This window comes from Maylandia zebra, linkage group LG20 (genome assembly GCF_041146795.1).
Source record: "Maylandia zebra isolate NMK-2024a linkage group LG20, Mzebra_GT3a, whole genome shotgun sequence".
In the NCBI taxonomy this organism is placed as follows: Eukaryota; Metazoa; Chordata; class Actinopteri; order Cichliformes; family Cichlidae; genus Maylandia; species Maylandia zebra.
The window spans coordinates 10,672,052-10,685,848 of NC_135186.1; the positions used below are offsets into that span (position 1 = coordinate 10,672,052).

Here is a 13,797-nt window from a genome sequence, read left to right on the forward strand (position 1 = left end):
GCAGCCAATATAAAAAACAACAACAACAACAACAACAACAAAAATAACCAACAACTCATGAAGTCCTTCAGAAAGCCTGGAGAACTATTGTTCAAGACCATTTAAAAAATCCCAAGAAGGCTTGACTCATTGGAAGCAAAATGTAAAGAAATGAGCGTGGCTCAAGACTTTTGCACAGTATTGTATATATATTTATTATGTCATCATCAAACACACACAATGATGTAATCAGGCAAAATGTCAACCCTCCAATGACATATACAATTTAAAGGAAAAAGTGGTTATAGCCATAGTTATCATATGCATACTGAGGTCACAAGAAGCTGTTTGTGCTCATAGCCATGAAAACAATCCAAAACAGATGACTGGAAGAAACAAACAAACTGACAAACACAGGGAAAGAAATCTAACTATCACATGTGGCTTGGCCATATAACAAAGAGTGATTTACTCACCTCAGTTAATCACAGTTAAGCTACTTAAAAAAGAAAATCAGTGTGTAAGTAGAGTGGTTTGTGGTTGGATGAGTGACGCATGAGTTCAAGCGGTCTAGCTTCCAGCCATTTAAGGGAAAAAAGATTAGCCAGGTCTGGCCAGAGATGACAGTCAGCTGGCTGAGGACCTTTCCCAGCTTCACCCAAGGGTGTACTAGAACAACAAACTCAGGGGAAGGTCATCAGACCAGGGGAAAAAGAAAATCTCCCCCTTCGAGCAGTTGGGCTGCACACGATATACTCGGTAAGAAAATGTAAAAAAAAAAAAGAGAGAGAAAAAGTTGTAACATTTTACACAAATGTATACTACAAAAATGGATTGGTCGCTCCAGCTACTGGGTTATCTAAGACAAATAATGTGGGAGTGCATTCAGCTACATCACTTTAGAAAAGGATCCAGTGGAATCATTTCTATGAAATAACTTCTGGGTTTGGTCACTGTACCAAATCAAACAGATAAAGCATTTTAATGCTGCAGTAATGCTTCTAGTTTGTTGAAAGTTAAGTTCAGGAAAAAAAAATGTTGATTACCTTCTACTTTTGTTGATCTGTCTTCTTTAGAGCATCTTGGCTTGTCACGGGAAGGAAAAACACGGGCAGAATCATTATTAAATATCATTTATGTGTCCTCGGGGCCAAGCATGCGAGTCAGCATGCATAATACCAGAACCCTGAAACTGGCATGACATTATGAAGTATTTATTAATTCGAGAAATTCCACCAATTTTCCTGTCAGTCAGACTGTGTGTCGGGGGAAAAAGCAACTATTTACCAACCGGAGTCAGAGACACTCAAACAAGATTTGACCTAAAAGCCACAAAAATGATCACATGATAGAAATACCTCTACGCTATTTAAATACAGAGTCATAACAGGGTCACACAGAGGGTGCAAATGTAAACTGCCATTTAAGTGTCACTACGTCTTGTAGGGGAACAACTTCATGGAACATTTTTGTGATTAGACTCAACCTTATTTTTGACTCACTGCTTATGGTTTGACTTTCATCCCAGAAGCAGCAGGTTTCTCTCAAGTTTAAATTTCTGACACATCCTTTCCTGCATTTTGGTGGATTTTTTTCTGCACCATTTTCCACCTTTTATGCATCATGGTTGGAAGTGTCTTTATGTATGAAAAGGGAAAGTTTAATATCATCAGTACTAAATCAACACCTGTACAGATTTACTCTTCTGTGTTATTTTGTGTCAGCTCAGATTGACAGTGTAATGAACTGACTGTTTACCAAGCTATTAGTGGCATCTTTAATCTCTTTAAATGGGAACCTCTGAAGTAAATAAAAAACGAATTTATTTTCATTAATCAACGTCTGAACAACAACAGTTAATTTAAAATGTCGCGTGTCTGTGTTTTGTGATGATTTCTGGGAATCGACTATGCATTTTGAGTCTGGCTGAAAAAGGAAGAACAGACAACAAGTTCAGTTGATAAACTAGGAAGACTTCCAAACTTGGGGTGGGAAAAAAGTGGGTTTTGGACTTTTTGAATATAAAACAAATCTCAGTGATGAACATCCTGGTTTCTTTGCATGACAAGGACAAGCACGAAATGTGCCCGGACATTTTGTTGTTGGTTTCACCCAAGGGTGTACTAGAAAAAACTAAATCTGCAGTTTTTCTGCTTTGGTGTTAACAAAGGGGAATCAGCAGAAGTTGCTGATGAGCAGAGAGAGAAACGAAGCAGCAGTGAGGTCGACCGGAGAGTGACAGAGTAACAGAGTAAGAGTAAGGTTCCAACAAACAGATCCCTCCTTAAAACTGGACACAAATAAACCCCCAATGCGGAGAGGCCTGATACGAATTCAGTCTAGCAAGCACATTTTTTTCCTTTCTAAAAAACACAAACGTGATAAGTGAAGGACTTGCAGATCGCCTCTGGAAACTGTACCTTCGAGAGATTTTAAGCAGTAGTTTTGTTTGCACTTGTCCTCACCGGTTTGGTTTCTTTGCATGACGAAGACAAGCACAACGTGTGCATGGACATTTGCCTGCATGTTGCCTGCTCCAGCACTCCATCTTGGAAAAAAAGGTCACACTTTTGGAGAAAGTGTCAGGAAAAACTGCTGTTGCATGGTAGGGCTCTCTCTTCTCTGAGTCCAGGGACACAGTTTTATCTGAGGCCAAAGGTCTAGAGTATTCAGTTGATGTCCCTGCAGCTAGCTGGACTGATTTCATGTTAATGGATTAGACAAGCACAAACCAGAACCATAAAGGGTTGCCTGTGTCACTGTGCCCAGCTTTAGACAGTATCTGGAGGTGGATAGTACAGAGGAGGGTGGCTTAGTTAACCCACTTCCTGTGGCTCCCTCACAAAAGCTCAACTCTTCTCTCCAAGCGCTGCAGATTCTCCACATCCCAGCTGGACAAAGTTTATCAGACTCAGATGGGCACTGCCCTGCCATACTGAACTTGAAAAATAGAAACTAAATATTGATCCTATCGCACTAGTATCGATCCACTATAGCAGGTTGGTATCATCAATATTTTTGTGACCACCTCAGTTCAGTTCAGTTCATTTTTATTTCAAACATTTCAAACATGTGCCTTCACAATCATTACAAAATATCATTACATCATTTGTTTGAAAAGGAGTTGTCCATACCCCCTCAAGTTTCACCATGTACACGATATTAGTGTCACCTCTGGAGCTGGAAAACTACAAGTAAAATCTATTATCTGTGGTACATTCATTGTTCATATCATACTCTTCTTCCTGGACATGCAAGCTGTAAAACTAAAATAAAATGTTTAAAATAAACACTTAAAACTGTCTCTTATAGAGTAATTTAAACAAAACAGCCGACTAAATAAAGCCCCGATTTTATTCTGACCTAAAAATATCTGCCACGCTGTAAGGAGGAGAAGAATAAACTCAGCAGCGTTACATAAACGTGCAAAAACTAATCTTGCCCAAAAAATAAAAAATCAGCCTTTGACTCCGCTTTGGCTGCATCTCCGGCGGTTGCAACAAGTGGTTTGACGGACGTTTGGTTTTCATTAGGTCGTCTCGACACTGACCCCCTGCCCCGTCTACAGTAACGTGAAACCAGCCCGCTGGCAGGCGCTCTGTGCGGAAGAGAGGCGAGCAGAGCTGATGCAGTCTGCACTGCTTTCACAACCCGGTCGGTCCGCGGGGCTGGACTGCGCTGCCTGCTGCGCACAGCGACCACAAGCTCCCCAAGTAGTGACCCACCAGCAGCGATGCGTGCTATGGCCACGCAGTAGCATTCACTGGAATAGATGGTGAAGCAGTCTTTTGCAGAAGGGATTCTTCTTGTTTTTGTCTCCCCTGGAGGTGCGCTATGGCAGCCATGGTGAGCTGTCAGAGTGGCAGAAGTTTACGAAACGGCGACTGGGGCTTCGCACCTCTGCTGGCTGCTGTGCTGCTCAGCTTTCTGCTTGCAGGGATGCAGCAGACCACAGCGTTTCCCACCTGGAGATTAGAGGTATGCTGTGACCACTTTTTCCTTGCAGCTGCAGAGTCCGGCACATAGTTGTGCTTATGAAGTTATTAAGGTGCTGGTTACCTTTTGAAGTCACATAACGCCAAACTCCATTCAGAATTCTGCCCCATTTGCAAAACTGTTTATGTAACAGGAGACTACATACGGGGGTAGAAAAGTAAGGCTTATTGAAAGTTCATGGTGAAAGTGGCAGTAATGGTGAACCCAGCAATGAAACGCTGTTTTATATTGAGAGTAAGAGGTAAGGTAAAAGCAACGCACCATATATTTACCACAAATCCACAAAGGTTATTATCGGCTTTATTATTAGTTGTGCTGGCGGTGCCCACTTGACAATCAGCAAAACAGAGCAGCGGGTATCAGGAAAATACCAGATCATTTAGGAACGATGCACATCATTTTCTTTCACTGTTACATTATGCAAGAATCCGTGCAATTTCAAGCCATTCGTCTGGATCTTCAAAGATATTTTTAGCTGGAAATCCTCACATGAAATCAGTGAGTGATGGTAATAGGCACCAGATTCAATTATGTGAAGTTAGATGAATGCTGCTATTAGGTTATGTCTATGGAATGGGTCTCTGTGCAGTAATATCTTCAGCGAATTGGATAAATGTGTTTCTCCACACATTTCACTCAGTGCCACCCACCCGCTGTGACATAGAGCCTGAGGGATCGCTTTATGTCACTGCCTTTGCCACACGCTCTCATTATGTGTCAGTCAAGAAGCCCGCTGGTGGGGATTACACAACTTCATGAAGTTAAGTAACAGAACAACCAAAGAGCATTTCTCATTGATTTATACTGAAATGAATCGGCAATTATCCACTGTAACATACTTATTATTTCTATATTACTAAACGAGATTAACAATATTTGTTTTGACAATGTTCAGCCTCACTCTGTTTCATTTTAACATGAATATGTGCGTGTTGACAAAAAGTGCGACAGACAGTCTGTGTTTTGATTTGTGTACAGAAAATCGCTTTTGTTGACTAGAACCCTCAAAGTCTCTGAGGTTCAGATGAAAATCATAATCCCTTGTTTAGAAATTTCTGGAAACGAGGTTAAACTCTTCCAGACTCCCCAAACGATCCATGTGGGATTTGTCCTCAGATGTTTCGCCCTCTGTCAGCTCTCACCGCCGGCTCTGAGGTTTAGTCTAGAGGACTAGTGGGTTTGCGGTTCATCTTTATTTGTGGCAAACATGCCAGATGAGCTTTGTGGTGAATATAACAAGACGTGACACATTAAGAAACGCGCTGGCTTTAACACCTCATAAGTCACTGAACGCATGACTCCAGCATGTCAGCTGAGGTCGGGAAAAGCAACTTTTGTATAAAACAGTGACCTATGCCTTAAATCTGGTAGTGAAATGTTATATTTAACACCAAACCACGAGAGATCGTGAAGTTTAATAACGGTGTGGGACAGTCTGGCCACCCAAAGTACTATTTTGGAAAGGAAATGAAGGAAGTACTGCATCTGTTTGTCTTGACTGGGTGAAGCAGGAACAGGAACTGGAGGACTGGGCGTAGATTCCAAAATGAAGGGAGAGACTTTGATATTTTCTCTCCATCTTCAGTGTTTTTCCTCAGCAAGAAACTTATATTTATAAAAGAAAATTATATTTGTACTGGGTTTTAGTGTCAGAGATATTATATAAAAAAAGAGGCATGGTACTCAAAGAATCCTGGAGTTGTGGTTTTACAGTAGAATCCAGCTTTATATCCAAGTGACTTCTGAAGTAGGACCGTACCCCTGTAAAAGTAAGGTTTTTCTCTGATTGGCTGCCCCTCACAAACAGATGATGCAAACAGCCAATGGTTTGGGGCTTCGGTGGTTACAATCAGAGCAGAGTGCCTGATATGACCATATTAAAGATATCCACGCTTAATGACATCATAGAGAGGCAAGAGAAGGAAAAATTGTCTGAAACTGAATGGCTCACGGGGACAACTTGTGCATAATCTGACCTTTTTATTTGAACCTTTAGCCATTTTTAATCAGCGCATCCACGATTTAACAGAGGTTGTGTCATTTCTTGCCTGAAAAAATCTAAATGTATCAGTATTTATGCATGTTCTGAATGCTCGTGAAAAAGAATCCCAATACTCTTAAGAATTTGTGGTGTCTTGCTCTCGGTTTTTCACTCAGACGATGATTGCAGTCACATGGAGACACTGGTTAGTTTCACACCCAAAGAGACTTGGCGAGCATGACCCATAGCCTCGTGTTGGCTGCATGTTAGACCCTGAAAGGACATTTCTAATCTTGTTGTCAGACCACAGAAGAAACACTTAGTCTGAAGCATACTGAAAACTTTCACTTTGCTCCGCTCTCTACTATAAAATCTTGTTCATCCCCTTGCATTTCACCTGACACACGGTATTCCTGCTCATCAGTCAGGCTCTTGTAAAGAGCCAGGTATAACAGACCAAGTGGTACTTTTCAACAAAGTCAGGTTTAAGCCTATATTCACCCAGCGCCTTCAAAAGCGTGTGCTGTGCACGTGTCTCCCAATGACTGCCAGTTGTGTACCCTCAGCAGTTTCTCTTTTTAAATGTCTGCCTCCTTAAAACCCCATTAAAGCCATCAGGCAGTGCGAGAAACATTCCTGTTGTCAAGCACAGGAATGGGCTCCTCAACTGAGAAATCGCAGCCTCTCTTCTAGTGCCGAAAAGCGGATTTATTGCTCAAACCCATTTCCATAGAAAGTTATAGATTTATTGCGAGGTGTGATCACTATTATGGAATATCTCTGCAACTCAACATCAGCCGCAGAATATTCATGAAAGCATTAAAACTCAAAGCACCCATAGGCAGCATTTCAGTGTTATAACAGAGTCCAGACTCCAGCTGTCATCCCCCCGAAGAGATATCAGACTCAACATACTGGTGAAAAGTATCAAACTTAATGCAACTTTTTTCTTACTTCTTTCCTGAGATGGAAAGTTGAAAATATAATATTCACTAATGTGACCAGTTGAATCTCATTGAATTCTTAGGAAAGCCAAATGAGTCTTTAGGATTCAGTTACTCCTGTCACAGTGTGAGGTCATTCATTCAAAGTTTCTCTTTGTCCAAGGAAGAAGCTCACACCACTGTGCTGCTCATCGGGATCCGCAAAGAGGCCCGGTCACAAGTACTTCACCTCTCCAGGAACAAGCGCTACACCCTCACCCCGGAGAAGCTCAAATGGGACAAGTTCAAGCTCACATACAAGTATTTATTTACAGCCTGCGATGCACAAAAGCAATACAAATTAGGCAAAGGGAGAGCGAATGTTTGTGCTAAAAGAAACCGAGATGAGAGACCGAGGCTCCAGATTTCAGACAATCGTGCACTATAACTACTGTTGATGTGGGTCAGCTGCTACATTTTCTAATCTTAAGTCACTGTTTGCACTGAACCTTGTCCACCAAAAGTTTGTCGAAGCACCAAAAAGTGGTCTGAATTATCATCTGACTGTGAACACTGTAAAATAGTGAGCACATAGGGGATTCTGAAAGTCACGCCACAGTTGCTTGGCTTCCAAAGAGTTGGATTGAGCTGTGTTAACTGTCAGGAGAAGATCCAGTAACTTTATTCATCCTGGAGCTGTAAAATGATCCGCTAACGGGAAGATTAGATTGAGCTAGAGGAGCTCCAAAAACCGTTGGTTGGTGGTAGACAAACTTTTTTTTTTTAAACAGCTTAATTTAAGTAATTTTCGCACTAGTAAAATGGATGGTATCAACAATTTATTAAGTTACTGTCTAACTGTGATATTAGAAACTATCTGGTCTCACTAAAACAGAGCGGTGCTGAGGAATGTGGGAATTCTTTTGTGTCTGAACAGTAGCTATTGTGTTTTGGCAGATTCCTCAGCTGTAGAGGAATGTGTTGAGGGACAACTATTAACCACACCGTGCTGTTGTTTCCGAGCAGGTTGCTCTCCTTCCCTACAAACTTGATGAACGCCAGCGATACACGTCGGGGAATCGCCAAGGCTTTTGGCATGTGGAGCGACGTCTCGCCGTTCACCTTCAGAGAGGTGCCGGCCGACCAAGAGGCGGACATCAAGATCGGTGGGTGCATCTCTCCCTCAAAAGATGTTGCTTGGTTAGTTCTGAGTGCCAGACTTTTCTGTTTCTCCCTGCTGTTGTCGCCGCAATTTCTTTGCCTCATTAAATCGCAGCACTGCAATGACATTACCAAGCTTATATTCAACACATATTCATAATTCTTAATGAAAAAAAATGTCTAACAACTTCCAGACATATCAGCTCATGGCAAAAGTCCCCAAATTCTGCTTTATCTGCCCCCTTTGGGTGCAAACTCGAGAGTCCTGCATAAATTCTCAGAGTGAGTGAGAGGAATGGTCGTCATCCTCTGAGTTTGTCATTTGTGATCCATCATCTCCCCACTCCAGTCTCCACGGAGCAGGAATAATGGAGGGAGGGCTTCCCTCCTTGGCTCTGAGCTATTTCTCTCCGTTTCTCTGTTTTGGCAGGCTTCTATCCAGTCAACCACACAGACTGTTGGCAGTCCCACTTGCACCATTGTTTCGATGGCATCACAGGAGAACTGGCTCACGCGTTCTTCCCGCCAACAGGAGAGATCCACTTTGACGACCACGAATATTGGATTCTGGGAAACATGCGCTTCAGCTGGAAGAAAGGCACGCATCTTTATTGTGTTTGCTGAAACTTTTAATATTTCATGCGTGAAGTAATGAATGCAGCAGACACCGAGCTGAGCTGTCTCTGTTGCAGGGGTTTGGCTGACGGATCTCGTCCACGTGGCGGCTCACGAAATCGGTCACGTCCTGGGACTCATGCACTCCATGGATCCCAAAGCTTTGATGCACCTGAATGCAACTCTGACAGGGCGCAAGCTCATCACACAGGATGAGGTGTGGGGTTTGCACCGGCTCTACGGTTTGTTCACAGTCCTTATGTTTTCTCTCACACAAACATTAAAGGTCTTCTTTTTGTACTTTCATAACACATCTGAGGATTTGGGGGGACGTATGTGGTCTAGATGACACATTGAAAGGCATCCCAAAGCCTCTTGATTGAATGAATGAGGCCCATAAAGAGCTGGGATCAAGACACATGATGAGGCTGATGACACATATGGCAGCATCAGGTTTGAAAATGAGCATTGAGTGTCAACTGGTATTTCACAAGGGCAGAAAACTGACGGTGCATCTGGGAAGCCTCTCAACAGCCTGACAGAAGAACCTGCAGGATAATTCATTCCCTCGGGCAGTTTGACAGGTTCAAGAATTCCTTAACGTTGTTGTTAAACATGGCTGAGGGAAAACAAGATTGATGCTGCCGCTGTCAGATGAGATGACGAATTGGGTCTAGACTCCAACTGGCCTTCAAACTGCATATGTCCTGTAAAGGACGCTGTCCAACATCCCACCGGGATGATTTAAGGCATTGCCCGGATCGGACGCTTTCTCAGAATGTAGTCTGATGCTGGTATTAGAAGCATCTAGATATTCCTGTAAAGGAGTATTGCTGCGCGCTTGTGATCAAAACCAATCATAATGTAGAGCACAATGTTTGCGTTTGATGACTGAAAGCGAAACATTAATGAATACTGTAAAAAATACTCACGAGTGGTCTTTAGCGTGTGTCATAGTGAGTCATTTTCACTGGCACAAAAAGCAGATTGTGTGTTCGTGTTTGGAGGGTTGGAGGTGTTCCAATTCTTTTGCCTGACTAAGAGCTGCCATCTGACCCTCCTCCTCACTTCATCTCTCCCCCCTCCTCCAGGATGTTTGGATCGTCTATTTATCTGTCCGGCCTGGGCTCGGAAAGGCTACTGCGAGAGCAAGCGCAGACTGATGCAGAAGCACTGCCCCTCCAGCTGTGATTTCTGTTACGGTAAGAAGCAGCAGTGGCAACGGCAGCAGGAGTCCAGGGGGAAGGAAAAAAAAAGAAGACAGAGAAAGTTTTCTCTCAATTGAGCAGCACAAGGAGCTGCTGTGAACCGTTTGCCAATGGAGCAACGGGAGCCAACAGGTCCAGCCATGCAGAGCTGCGCTGGAGGTTTTCAAGGGTCTGATTTGTAGGGAGATTACACTTGGCGCTGGGAGAGTCTGTGTTTTATTTCTGGAGAGTGGCAGCGTTTCAGAACGCTCACACAGCAGGGCCGCTACCTGTCGATTGCTCATCAGACAACTGCCTCTGTAGGTTTATTGTGGGATGCTGTGGTGCAGAGATCTTTTTTTTGCACAACAAGAAGTGGCTCAGTTTTAACTATCACAGCCCCACAGACTGTGGCTTTCTGAGATTTTTTTGTCAGCAACAGGGGGACAGTGTGGAGAGAGGCAAGAGGATACGATTCCTGGCTCACAGTAATCTGTTCCTCATTGCTGATTGGGAGACGTTGTACGGCTGTGGAAAATTCCTGAGTGACTCCAAACCGCTGGAATTTCAGACTGTGGCTTGAGGGTTAGAGACACACAAGGTCAATTTGGATTTTTGCAGCATTAACGAGAGCGACTGTTTTTTAGGCAGACTCTGAGTTGATCACGAGGCGGCCTGTTGCGCTTGTCACCAGATGGGAGAGATTACACTGATAACACAGGCACACCGCCAGCAGGTTAGCAGCATGGATGCCTGACGTGATAACGCTGCTATCAATGATTTTGACAGTAATCAGCATTTTGGCGAGGCGTTTGTGAAAGCATGGGCGTTTCTGGGATTTAAAAACAAACAAAACATGGGGAACGCACGGGGGCTCAAATCAAGAAATTTATATATTTGGTGAAAAATAAATAAACAGAGTGAAGAAACCTGGCGTAGAAAACACTGATAAAAATCTCTCATGTGCAGCCCGACGCCCAGATAGACTATTATATCAAAAGTCTGTGTAGTGCCCGCACAGAATATCTTTCAAGTACTAAAGGAAAATGACTCATCAGGCAGGAACATGCATTCATTCATCTGTGTTTCTCTTTAATGTTGCTGCTAGAGAGGATATTATTTACTTATGTACTCTCGGGTAGTTTTACCTACAGTAATTCTACATTAATACAGCGTTTCAGCAGATTAAAACAATAACTAATAAGTAACTAAACCTTAAAAAATATGGAGTACAAATGACACTATGTGCATCCAAAATATAGTGGAAAGCAGAAAGCAGGATAACTTAATTTCTTAATTTTTTGCTCCAATAAACAAGACTTTCTTGTACTTTTTTAAAAAAGTTTTCTTGATGAATGGTTCGCCAGGCTTTCTGAAGATTTTTCACAGCTTCTCTTTGGACATTGGCTGCTTTTTCACTCGTTTGTTTGTTTGTTAAGTCTCATAAGACTGACCTATCAATCATTCAATCATAAAAAAGATGCTTAACTCAAGGGATGAATCAGTGTTGTGTCTACACATAACAGACAATCTTAGAATTACTGCCAGTATGTAAAAAAAAAAAAAAGCATCATCTTTTCCATTTCTTTAGTCAAATCTATGAAAAATACCAAAGATAACACAATTTGACAGGCATGGAATCGTATTTTTGCACCAACAAGATGATTCCCAAAGAGCTATTAGACAAAAACTTGGCATATCTCGGACCTCGACATTATTGAAGCAGTGTGGGATTGTCTTGACAAAAGGCAGCCAAAATCCAAAGAAGAGCTTTGAATGCCCTTTAAGAACCCTGGAGAACTATTCCTGATGACTACTTAAAGAAATGACAAGAGAGTTCAGGCTGTGTGGAAGAATAAAGGTGGTCATAACAATAATGACTTTCAAGCTCACTAGAATTGCACACAAACTCTGTTTTTGCCGTATATACAGTATTTCCATGTATGATTGCATAATTTCAATAAACTGTTGCACCTAGTTCACATTTTCCTTTCAGGCACTGCTGTGTGAGGAAAGGCTGTGACAGCTGGAGACAGTGAAAGAAACTGAGGTTTATGGTTATCACAAATCTTTTAGTTCCTTTTTGATCACGGGTGGGAAACATTTATTTCATACAGCCACACTGACTAAGTTAGATAAAGTCAGCCAAGAGCCACACACCGGCTATATGAATGGAAACACAGCTACAGGTTAGAGTGATTAAATTACTAATATTCAACCCAAACGTTGTATTATCGTTTAAATTAGCCCACATCTTGCAAGTTGTCACACTGCACATGTGTATCTTAAGATAATCATTTTATGGTTAAGAACACCAAGTTATGACCTTTGCATTTCCTGTTGTGGTGCACCAGCTCACCAGTGTTTTCTTTTCTATCCTCTTCAGAATTCCCTTTCCCCACCGTAGCTCCCACCCCGGCTCCCCCAAGGACCAAACACAAGCTGGTGGTCGAGGGCAAGAAACTGACATTTCGTTGCGGGAAGAAAATAGCATCAAAGAAAGGCAAAGTACAGTGAGTGTCTCTCTCTCTCTCCCTCCAATATGTTATCAGTTTACCTGGTTACAGTGATGCTACAGTATTGCAGTTGCTGAGCGCCGTCTCTAACGTGCGAATCCTGTTTCAGCTGGTACAAGGACGGGGAGCTGCTGGAGTTCTCTCACCCAAACTACATCTCACTGAAAGACGACCACATTACTATAGTGGCCAACGCCATCAACGAAGGCACGTACACCTGCATCGTTAAGAAGAAGAACAAAATTCTCACTAACTACTCGTGGAGGGTACGCGTGCGCTTCTGAAGCAGAACAGCCCAGCTCCTCTGCACACTGAACAGGACATATTCACAGATGGTCACCAGGAGACCTCACTCACTAGGGCACATACTAGTATTTTTTGTTTTGTTTTTTAAACGTTCTTCCTGTATCCACGTAAAATTGTTGACCGTCTTTGTGTAAATGCGTTTACATCTGTGCAAAGAATAAATGCTCTGTGACAGATATTTTTTACATTTTTTTGTGGAAAACACTACCTGACTGTAAAAAGCTGTTTGTGGCAGATGCTGTGGTTTGCATTTTATTTGGTGATGAAAGTTCTGTGCAGCTCTCATCAGCTGTTCGGGACGATGACGTCAGTCTGGATTCATCAAGCCTGGACTTCTTCAAAGCTCTTTCAGCTAAGGCAGCTGAAGGAGTCCAAGGCCACCCACGGGATTCCTCTGAAAAATAGGGACTAATTAGTTGCACAGAAACCCAGAAGATATTAGTACTGTTGGGAGAACTCACCATAGCCTTCTACAAAATGTCCCAAATGTCTTTTTTTTTTTTTTTTTTTAATGGACCTGAAAAACTTACAGAAGCCCTTGCTTTAGATGCATAGCATTCAAATAATTTACACACTGCCCCAAGTAAGCTACTAAAGCCAGAATAAACAATGTTGTCTACAGCCTTTGGAACCATTTGGACCTTAAACCGCATATGGAACACCTCAGACGTCTAGCTTACTTTACTAGTCGCACGCTGAGGCCAATAGTCTGCCTCCAGGGACTGAGCAGTCAGTTCCACTCGCAGCTCTCTGTCCAAGCTTATTCAACACATCAGGTGTAATAATCTGCAGAAAGGCCTACGGTGGGTCCAGGGGATAGATAAAATTGATTAATGAATATTTCCATTTAGTGCTGGCTCTGCGAGCCCCAGGACAGGAGGGGCCTTTTTTCAGTACCTGTTCCAGTCCTGCAGGGACCCGAGCTGCACTGTTTATTTTTCTTTGGCTCGAAATCAAAGAATTTATTTGTTTCATTCTGAAGTCAGAGTCATTTAAAAACAAAAGCAAAGCAAGCCGGGGCCTTTTTTTCCCCCTGACAGAACAAAGTACTGAGACAAAGTGGTGCAGCACAAGGAATGACATCACTTTTGGACAGCAGCTACCAAGCTGGTTTGAAGGCTGCATTTCTTTCA

At 42.5% G+C, this 13,797-nt stretch overlaps 1 protein-coding gene across 1 annotated transcript; it reads left to right on the forward strand.

Moving 5' to 3' along the window:
• The first annotated feature begins 3,576 nt into the window (after positions 1-3,576).
• mmp23ba (matrix metallopeptidase 23ba) lies at positions 3,577-12,842 on the forward strand. Its single transcript, XM_004570982.3, has 8 exons — positions 3,577-3,957; positions 7,064-7,200; positions 7,906-8,045; positions 8,471-8,638; positions 8,733-8,897; positions 9,747-9,857; positions 12,229-12,355; positions 12,468-12,842. The coding sequence occupies exons 1-8, from the start codon at positions 3,814-3,816 to the stop codon at positions 12,640-12,642; spliced, it is 1,167 nt and encodes a 388-aa protein (XP_004571039.1). The 5' UTR covers positions 3,577-3,813; the 3' UTR covers positions 12,643-12,842.
• Positions 12,843-13,797: the final 955 nt, after the last annotated feature.